At 46.8% G+C, this 10725-nt stretch overlaps 1 protein-coding gene across 1 annotated transcript in view; it reads left to right on the top strand.

Moving 5' to 3' along the window:
* Positions 1-15: 15 nt before the first annotated feature.
* ATP6V0D1 (ATPase H+ transporting V0 subunit d1) overlaps positions 16-10725 on the top strand; it is a 37541-nt gene continuing 26831 nt past the window's right edge. Inside the window, exon 1 of the mRNA XM_043898807.1 lies at positions 16-338. Coding sequence (XP_043754742.1) covers positions 209-338 — 130 coding nt within the window. The 5' untranslated portion in view covers positions 16-208. The remainder of the gene's footprint in view (positions 339-10725) is intronic.

Raw genomic sequence — 10725 nt, 5'->3', positions numbered from 1 at the left:
CCACCCCGCCCCCAGCCTACACCTGCGCAAGCGTTCTGCGCCGAAACCGTCCGGAAGTGGAGCCCCGCCCCGTCGTGGTCACGTGAGCCGCTTGCGCGTCACCTGACGCACTTGACAGCCCGCTGCTGCCGCCGCGTCAGCTGATCTTAAGAGTTGTGCTGCGTGCCGGCCGGTCCGGGCCCTCCGGTCCAGCCGCCCCGCTACAGCCATGTCGTTCTTCCCGGAGCTTTACTTCAACGTGGACAATGGCTACTTGGAGGGACTGGTGCGCGGCCTGAAGGCTGGGGTGCTCAGCCAGGCGGACTACCTCAACCTGGTGCAGTGCGAGACGCTCGAGGGTGAGCCGCGGGGGCCGGGCTGCTGGGCCTCGAAAGGCAGGCAAGGAGATCGAGCCGGGCCTGAAGGTTCTGAGGTCTGGGAGGGGAATCTGGGGGTGCTCGAAGGGCCTTAGAGGTCGGGGAGCCGGATCTGGGCCTGAAAGGCCTGCTGGGAATCCGGGGGCTGATGGGTGCGCCGGAAGGGAATGTACCTCAAACTGCGGCTCAGTGAAGGCCCAAACGCAAACGAAGCTTTAATTAAGAACCGCAGTGGTTCGCCTCTGCTGGGGCCACTTCTTCCCCCTTTTTGCCCGACGTGTAGTTTGGAAGAGAGGGCCTCTTGGGAGTGGTAAGTTGCTGCGAGATGTGCTCATACAAGTCTCTTTCCCCTGACGTAGCGAAAGATCTGTCTCCTGGCAGCGCTTATGGAAGCTAATCGGAAAAAAGTCCCCTGCTTTCCCTCCCAACACGTACACCAAGGCCTTTGGGATCATTGTGTTTTCCTGCGGAGTGAGCCTTTCGGGAGAATTGCTGGGCCAGCTTAGCTAGAGTTTCCTTCCGTCGCCGATGCACTGGCTGAGCAGTCTCCTGAAGGCAGTGTTTGGGAGAGCCCTGAAAGTCTGGAAGTTCATACAGGTGTATCTGACAATAATTCCCACCCCCTCCATGAGGATGCGTTGAGATAGGGTTGCTTATCTCAGGAGTGGTGAGAAGCGGAGTTTCCCTTTCCAGGACGCACAGCTCCAAAGTGGAATTGACTCCCTGAGGCACAGCATCAGATTTACTGAAGTAGCAACTTCCCTGAGTCCAGCCTTCTCTTCTTCCTCTCGCTTCCCACCCCTGCCCCCTAGGTGGTAGTGAAGGGCACAGTGGCTGGGCTGTGAGTTCCCATCCCTGACCTCCAGGTGATATGCCTTGAACAGAGGTACTGCTAGCCTTCTGGTTGGTAGCTGGAGCGGGAAGATGGCCGGATGATTCACCTTCAGGAGAAAATTTTCTCATAAATTTACTGAGGTTAAAAGTGAGCTCAATTAAAAAAAAAACAAAAAACCAGTTACTATGGACCTTGCAAACTAGGCCAGTGATGTGAAAATAAGTCCTTTAAAATTTTAAAACTTACTGAAGTTCAGATACAATTGTGGGCATTATGGTTTTAACGTAAATGTGCAAAAAATGTCTTTCACCTCCCTGATGAGAGTGGTTGTGCTGGGTTGTAGGAACTTGCCAGCAACCTCATTGTCCTCACTGTGGCAAACAGAGGAGAAACAGGGAGGCCGCACAGGGCAGGGCTTGGCACACAGTGGTATTTAATGGGAATTTTATGGACTGACTGGGACTGGAGGAACATCTTTGTTTGCTTAAATCTGAATGTGGACAGCATAGATTACCAACTGGCATTTGGTAAATTTGTTTCTTTTTTAGGCTTTCCTCTCTCCTGCTGCTGCCCTCCTGCCCCACCCCTGTAGAGTTTCTGGGGGCACAGAGTTCCCAGAAGATCTTTTATCATCCTCCATAAACACATAAGGCCATTCTTCCTACAGCACTGTTCACACATGGTCCCCTTGTGGATCACTGTCCAGTCCTTTAGTGTGACGTTCAGGGATTCCCTCACTCTTTCACACATGTTCCTTTCCCTCATGTAAGCCACTCCCAACTTTTGGTGCACGTTTTGTGATGGACTTTGGACTTTCAAATCTGACTGAATCCCAGCCCCACCAGTTACTCAATCACCTAATTTAGCCAAGTTATTCAACACCTCTAGGCCTTGGATCCTTCATCTGACACATTAACAGTGCCTTTCTCACCAAATCCTTAGATAACAACAAGTTGTTATGTATAAAACACTTAGCTCAGCAACAAGCACTGAGATAGATAATGTTAGCTCCTTTCAGTATTATTTGCGTTAGCCACTTCCTCTGTTCTTTCTTATCCTGGTGAAGCCCAGTGATTCTTACTCTTTAAGGCCCAGACCCTGTACCAGTCCATCTTAGAACCCCTTTGTGGCCATGCTAGGCTGGAATTTTGGCCCCCTCCATCCAGTTGCAGCTCTTGTGGTATCTGTGCTGCTTTCCTATAAATCACTTAACATAGAGTTTGAGATTCTTGGGACTCTGCTGGATATGCTCAGGAATTTCAGGGGCTGGAGATAACCAGAGGCAGGAAGAAGTGGCCAGAAACTCCTCTTGTCCTCTACAAGAAGGCCTTCTGAAGGTCACATCAGAGGCCTGGCCTCCAGCCCTTTGGTGCTGAATGCTTTTGCCTCCTTTTCTCCAGGGAAAAGGGAAAGAGTGGGGAGGAAGGTGGAAGGAGAGACCAAGGAAGCCTGTGGTCCCTGGTGAGATCCGTAGGTGTATCCTGAGGAGAGGAGGCTTCCAATGAATATATTTAGAAATGGGACAGTTTCCAGAAGGCTTGGGGCATTGGGTGGTGAGTGGGTGTTTGTTCTGCGAGGTAGGGCAGGTACTTCTTGACCCTCCACCACACCCTAGCCCTCCTTCCTGCATTCCACTTCATCAGAGCATCTGCTACTGACCTCTTTTGCTAGAACTCAGTCTCTTCGGACCTCTGAAGTCCATGTATCCTCCATTGTCCACCTTGCCTGTCTCTTCTCAGAGGTAGGAGAAAGTCCTACCTCTTGGTGAACTGAGGGATGGAGCTGGGTGGTCACAGAAGCTCTTCCCAGCTCTTAAGTATTTCTGCATATGCTTAATACCTTTTGGAAGCTGGGTCCTGTGCCTAGGGACTTGTGGGGAAGAGGAGGTGGGTCAGAGATAGAGAAAGAGAAATGACATAGTGTTACTTTTTTTTTTCCTTTTAACACAGTATTACTTTGAATGCTTTCATCCATTCCACATATATTTACGGAGCACCTGTTTTATGCCAGGCACTGTAGTAGGGTTTGAGATACTTTGTGAATAATGTTCTCTTGTTCCCTTATAGTCTGAGGGTGGAGACTAAAAGGGGCCAGGAAAAGACAAGCAATCAGTGTATCAGAGTGGTTACAAACGTGGGTTTATTACTTCATGGCTCTGTGGCCGGTGTAACTGCTCTGTCCTGAGTTTCATCAATTGCAAAAGGGTAATAATAATAAATAAAATTATATATACATATATATTTACTGATGGAGCAATTGTAAAGGTTAAACAAAATAATTCTTGTAGGCACTTCCCTGGCAGCCCAATGGTTAAGACTCTGCATTCCAATGCAGGGGGCATGAGTTTGATCCCTGATGGGGAGCTAAGATTCCACATGCCTCACAGTGTGGCCAAATAAATAAAGAGAACTGTTTAGGAAAAAAAAAAAGATAATCCCTGTAAAACACTTGGCACATGGTAAGTAGTCAGTGTGTTAACTGCTATTACTGCTATGGCAAAGCAAAGGAATATTAAGGGTGATGCTTGTGAAAAGGTCAGTGGAGAAGGGATGGAGAATCAGAGGTGAACTCTCTTTAAAGAGGGCTGGTTAAGGCCTTGCTGAGAAAAGGATTTTCCAGCTGAAGTGTGAACCATGAGGAGCCAGCTGAGCAAGAGCTGGGGTGGGGATGAGGTGGGGTGCGCCGGGCGGGAGCATTTCAGGCAGAGAGACCAGCATGTTGGGGAGAAATAGCTGGGCCATCAGTGGGACCAAAAGGAGTCCTGGCTGGTGGGGTTTGGGGGATGAGAGCACAAATCTGGGAATTCAGACCCTTGGTTTAAAAAAATTGGGGTGAGGGACTTCCCTGGTAGTCCAGTGGTTAAGAATCTGCCTTGCAGTGCAGGGGACATGGGTTCAGTCCCTGGTCAGGGAACTAAGATCCCACGTGCCTTGGAGCAGCTAAGCCCACCCAGCACAACTATGGAAGCCTGTATGCCTCAACTAAGACCTGTTGTAGCCAACGAATAAAATAAAAAAATTTTTTTTAAATTGGGGTGAGCCCAGGAGAGGAAGCCCCTGGCACCTCAGCACTGGACGTGGGGGCAGAGAGAGTGGTGGCTCGGGGCACCACCTGCAGAGGCTGGCTGAATTTAAGGTGGTTGGATGTGACTAAGTGAACATATTTCAGATCGTGAGGAATATGTGTAGTACTGTTTTGATGTTTGTGTCTTCATTTCTTCATTCAAAAACACACTTCCTGAAGGCTTACTCTGTGCAAGCTTCTGGGCCAAATAAAAGAGCCAAGTAGGTGTTCCAGGTATTAACATAGTTCTGAGCTTGAACCCTCAGCTTTGACCTTGGCTTCAGCCTAAAAACATTGCTATTAATTTGACTGGCTGCTGGAAATACAAGTATGGATGAGGCTCTGGCTGTGCCATCCAAAATCTCCCCTTTCCTTTTAAAAAGTGCTTATTATTCTCTTTCATTTACTATGGAAATCCTTAAACATATATACATTGGAGGGAATAGTATAATGAACCTGTAAGTAGTAGACACCTAATTACAAGTTGTTCAGTTCTTGTTACCTTTATCAATCTTGTGTCGGTAATAGCTGCATTTATCACCCCAGTCCAGTTATTTTGAAGTCAATCCCAGGCAGTGTATCATTTCAGCTATAAATATTTTGGTGTTTCTAAAAAGATCATGACTTTTTTTGTTAACATAACCACAACCCTATTATTCCTCCTTTAAAAGAAACATTAGTTTTGGGTGTCATCAAATATCCATTTAGGGTTTAAATTTGTCTGATTGTCTCAAATGATTTTTTAATACAATTTGTTTCACTTGGAGTTCAGTTATGATCCATCAATCAAGCAATTGATGCTATCACAAGTCTTTTAGTATATAGGTTTTCTCTCTCACTTTTCCTTTTATTTGTTGAAGGAGCTGGGTCAATTATAGATTTTTAATATTTTATTATAAAATCTATTAATTTATAGATTTTCCTTTTTTTAATTAATGTAATTGGAGGCTAGTTACTTTACAATATTGTAGTGGTTTTTGTCATACATTGACATGAATCAGCCGTGGGTGTACATGTGTTCCCCATCCTGAACCCCCCTCCCACCTCTCTATAGATTTTCCTTCATCTCAGTTTTGTTTGTTTTATCTCTGCTGTAACATGTCCTTTGTTAATTGGTAGTTAGATCAAGAAACTTAATTAGAATCTGGTTATTTGTTAAAAGCAATATTTAATAGGTAGTGTTCGTGCTTCTATTGAGAGTTGTTTCTGTTTAGTTGTTTCTCCTTTTTATGACAAAGGAATCATTGATGTTTATTGCCTAGAACCGTGATTTCATTAGTGGTTGCAAAATGGTGATATTTTAATTTTATGTTTCCTTCTGCAATTGCTAGCAGAGTTCCTTCTAAAGCTGGAAAGTTCTAGTACTTTGAACCCTCTAGTACTTTGAATCTAGTACTTGATTACCCTGAAATACCATCTGTATCGGAGAGGCAAGATAAATACTTGATTCTTTCCCTTATTTACTAGCTTCCAAAATAATGAGTTGGTTTTCCAACATTCTCCAAAGATGACTAATGAGGTTTGTTTACTCTTCTTTTTGTTTGGTTAGTGTCATAACACACTTAGGCTTTTAATATATTTGTTGTGCTTCAGTCTTTTAACTTTATGGATGCTCAAATTGTCCTTTGGCCAATGGGAGCTGATACAATTATGCTGCCTATTGTATAAGTTTTTTGACATAAGCCTGTAATCTTCCTTACTGCTAAGATGACAGTATATTGTAATGTTATCTTGTACATTTTTGATCCAGACCTAGAGTCATCATTTCTCTTAGGCAACCTGGTTCTTTTTATAGGAAAAAAGATATTTAGGGACCATAATCTGAGTCCAGGGGTTTCTCATTGTTGCGGAGTTGGTCATTATTTCCAGGATTTTGCAATGAATTAGCTCTCTTCTTATTCAGAAACTTGGAAAATACTGAAAAAGCATGTGACTTGCTGGATTATGCAGCTGTAACTCAGCTGATGGGTACCAGATGTGAGTTCCTAATTTGGAATGGGGGCTCTCCCTGACACTTGGACCATTCAGCACATCTCCTTCCTGTTGTAAAGAAATATATTAACATTCAGGAGGAGGAGCTCTGTGATTTTCTCAGCTTCCATGTGAGTTTGGTGGTCCCAAGGATAGTTTTCCTCAGCCAATGAATTAGATGCTCAGGGATCATGGTCAAAGAGCTCACATGCTTGATTTGTTGATTGTCTTCCAGAGCACTTTATCCCTCTCTGTCCTGAGTCACTTGCCTTCTGTTTATTACAGCATTTTCTTCTGCATTTCAACATTATTTCACAAGAGGCAGTCTTATATAGGAAGAGGAAAGTGAGACTCCAGGCTGGTCTTGGCCAGTCACTAGTCACATCAAACTGCAGATGCAAACATAGATGGTGTCTCCAGGAGTGGCACTAATGAGTTATTAGTGGCACAGTTAGGTATTCAGCACTAATTGTGATGTGGCCAGGAATGTGGCTGGAAAGAGTTTATCTTTGTTGTTGCTGCTTTTTAAAAATTTTTGGCTGTACCTTGTGGCATGTGGGATCTTAGTTTCCTGGCAAGGGACTAAACCCACACCCCCTGCAGTGGAAGTGTAAAGTCTTAGCCACTAGCCACCAGGGAAGTCTCAAGAGATTAACTTTGAAGAACTGCAAAACCCGCAGGAAGGGCTTTGTCCTGAACACGGGAGATGGGAGGGTAAGGCTACTTGCTTTGTACTCTGGAATGTACCTGCAGTCTGAAAAGTGTTTCCAAGGCATTGGGGCCACACTGGAGGTGGGAAGAACAGTCTGCAGGGTCTTAGAAGTAACCCAGGGCAGAGAAGATGTCTTCAGACGTTGGCAGGGAGCATTGTGGGGGAATTTATAGGGAAGGGAATTAATAGGATATGAGGGTTGGATAAGGAGGCTGAGGAAGAATGAAGAGTCAAGGCTGATGTCTCCACCCTGGCTTAGGCACCTATGTAGGTGGCAGGTGAAATGACAGAGGAATGTGGAAGGAACAGTTTGGAGAAAGAGGAAGAAGATGGGATTGAGGGATTTGTGAGCCATTTGGGTGAAGAGGTGGAGGCTATTTTTGCTGCTCAGGTGTGAGTTTGGGGAATCAGGGTAGAAGTGTGGCCACTGACCCCAAGAGGGAATCGAGTAGAAGAGTAGACACCCTAGATGATGAGGACCCCCCCCCCCCAGGAAGAGCTTCCTTTAAGCAAGAATGGGGCAAAAGATGGTCCTGCCAGAAAGGCCAAAGGCATCCTCTGAGAGGTGGGTAGGAGAGAAAGAAGGGGGTGGTGACTGACACAGGTGTCCTGGATATTGAAATAAAGTCAGACAGCTCTCCATTTGGTTTGCCGTTCAGAGGTCGTCGGTGACCTTGATAAGAACAGAGAAGAGCGGGGCTGGAAACTGACGGCCAGGCACAGAGTGGATGGACAGAGACAGTGGATGGAGAGAGCGGAGCTGACAGATAAACTCAGCTCACTGATGAATCTCAGCTCAGCCTCTTACTGGCTTTGTGACCCTGGGCAAGTGGTTTATCCCCAGCTGCACAATGAGAGCATTAATAGAATCGCTGTGAGGTGTTAGTGGCGTGTAAGTACAGGGCCTGGTGCCAAGTAAGTAATCAGGGAAGCCAGCTGCTCCCACTATGGTCATTCCTTCTCGTCACTTCCGGGAGGCGGGTGCCATGCTGGACCTCGAGTGAGTAATGAAAACATATCACACAGGCCTTGCTTGGGGGGCACGTACACCTAATGGACAGACTGGTGGAGATCAAAACAGAATTGAGGGACTTCCCTGGCGGTCCAGTTGTTAAGACTTCACCTTCCAACTCATGGGGTGCGGGTTTGATCCCTGTTCAGGAAGCTTAAGATCCCTCAGGGCTCATGGCCATAAACAACAGAACATAAACAACAGAAGCAATATTGTAACAAATTCAGTAGAGACTTTTAAAAAGATAGCGCTGAATGTCCAGTAGGCATGAGGCATACTTTGGCACAGTGGGAGCATGTGAGGAGTAACATCTTACAGGGCTTCTTTTTTGGGGCAATGAAAATGTTGTAAAATTAATTGTGATGGTTGTGCAACTCTGAATATACTAAAAGCCATTGAATTGTACATTTTAAATGGGAAAATTGTATGACATATGAACTATATCTCAGTAAAACTGTCACACAAAAGAGTACCCAGGTCATGGACGTAGGAAGAAGGCATTTGCAGTTTCAGAAACATCAAACTGCATAGATCAGGAGAAATTGGGAACTAGGAAGAGAATAGAGCACGTTTCAGAGGTACGCAGGGCTGAGGGTGGATAGTTGCCTCGGGCTGGTTCATCGAAGGCCTCTGGTGCCTTGGGAAGATATGTGGCTGAGGAGGGATGAAAGTTGTAATAAAGAGAGTAAGAGGGAGATCCCTCACTTAGGTCAGGGTCAGTGTGTGGGAAATGTCTTGCTCAAGAGTTTCTGTTTATTTTCTTGCCTGGAAACATTTTGTATGTTCCATTTTGTTTGTCAGAGGAGAATATATTGGTTTGATGAAATTGGGTGACCATGGCTTAGACAGCAAGACAAACTTAGCTCAGCCCAGAGTTCCTTAGAGCCAGATGTGATCCAGAGGGAGAGAGGACACAGTTCTGGCAACCCGATGACCACAAGCATGAGAGAGCAGCTCCAGTGGGGGGCCCTCAGGGGAGGGGTGTACACATGGAGAGCGTTAGCACATGGACCAAAGCCACGGCTACATCAAGTCTCTTGAGTCGGGAGGGCCCCACACACACCTGAAGTTTTCCCTTCAGTGTTTGATGGCCTGTGTTTTCCCCGCTGCCCTGGCCAGTGGCATTGCTGTGTGAAGAGACCCCTTCCCCCCATGCCCAGTGACTGATGAGCTGGCACGGATCCGTGGTGGGGACTAGACTGTTCCTCTCCAGCTTACTGCTGCTGCAAGAGGACGAGGCCCCAGGGCAGGGATGGTGGGCAGGAGGGAGGTCTTGCTACCATGAGCCAGCTTGGACTTGATCCCTCAGTACATGGAGGATGGGAGGACTGTGAAGGGGGTGAGGGTTGGTGGTGTGATGCGATTAGAAACGGGATATGGGGCTCTGGAAGTTTGGTTTAGGAGGAGCCAGGCTAGAGGATACGCTATCCTAGCTCTCCAGGTGAGAGAATGGGGCTGAACTGGGGCAGGAGTGGCAGGTGGGCAGAAGAAGAATGGGGTCAGAGAGCAGCTTAGGGCATGAGACCCGCAAGATTGGGCCAGTTTGCTTTAGGTATAGGGGTGAGAGGGGTTAGAGATCAGGATTTTGATCTCAGATGTCTGGGTGGGTGCTGGAACTGTTTCTGAGATGGGGCCCACCAGGAGGGGAGAAGGTCTGGGGCATGGACGGGTGGTGGAGGAGGTGCTCTGTCTCAGAAGCGCTCAGTCTGCGTGTCTGAGGGCGGTGGCTGTGTGGATCTGGAGCTCCAGGGAAGCAGCACTGAAGATTCCAGCCTGGAAGTCATCAGCATGCTGGCCAGTGGCAGCTCGGCCCACGCCATCTGTTGGCCTGCCACCAGGGCAAACTCCCTTAGAAGCCTCGTCCTGCCCACAAGTCCTGCCAGGAGGCTGGAGAGCAGCCTTCACGCCGGGCCAAGGGGACACAAGCTTGCCCTGAGGAGCATACCTGGCATGGAGCCTAATTTGGCGAGCAGAGCACAGAGAGCCACAGCCAGGGCTTCCCCTTCACACCCCTGCCGTGCCTCCTTCCTGCATGACTGGGCAGGGTGGTTTCTTTCTTTTATTACTTTTTTTTTTTTAATGTAGGTGTCTTAAAAAAAAAAGTGAATTAATTAATTTTGGCCTTGCTACGTGACTAGTGGGATCCTAGTTCCCTGGCCAGGGATCAAACCCGTGCCCCCCACAGTGGAGGCCGAGGGGCTCAACCACTGGACTGCCACGGAAGTCCCTTCTGTTTTTCTTTTTGGATCTTCTTTTTAACTAAACATAATTTTTACTTATTTATTTTTGGCTGTGCCTCATGGCATGTGGGATCTCAGTTTCTCCTGCTGACCAGAGATTATACCAGTGATGATCATACCAGCATGGGTTCTTAACCATTGTACTGCTGGGGAAGTCCTAAACATAATTTTTAAAAAAAATTCCAAAAGTGGAGTTGGTGGAAGGGTAACTTGGTATAGATCTTTTAGGAACAAGCTTTTACTGCCTTGTTTAAATACTGCAGGTGTAGGTACTGTGTGATCCTACACACCCACCTAAAGGGTCGCATCCCATAGGTGAGCACAGGATGGCATGTACAGAGGTGTCCACACCAGCCTTGTAGGTAACTAACTGCAACCTGTTAGAACCAGAGGGATTGCTGTTGACAGGGGATGGTTAAATAAACCATGGTCTGTACTCACAGTGGAATACTATTCAGGTGCTCAAAAGTGTGATGTTCCATGAAGATTGATTTAGAAATATCTTGTTAAGTGAGAAGTTGCAAAGTGTTGGTGTA

Source organism: Cervus elaphus, chromosome 4, assembly GCF_910594005.1.
Source record: "Cervus elaphus chromosome 4, mCerEla1.1, whole genome shotgun sequence".
Lineage (NCBI taxonomy): Eukaryota > Metazoa > Chordata > Mammalia > Artiodactyla > Cervidae > Cervus > Cervus elaphus.
The sequence above is the reverse complement of the archived record's forward strand: the minus strand, read 5'-3'. Positions and strand labels throughout refer to the sequence as shown.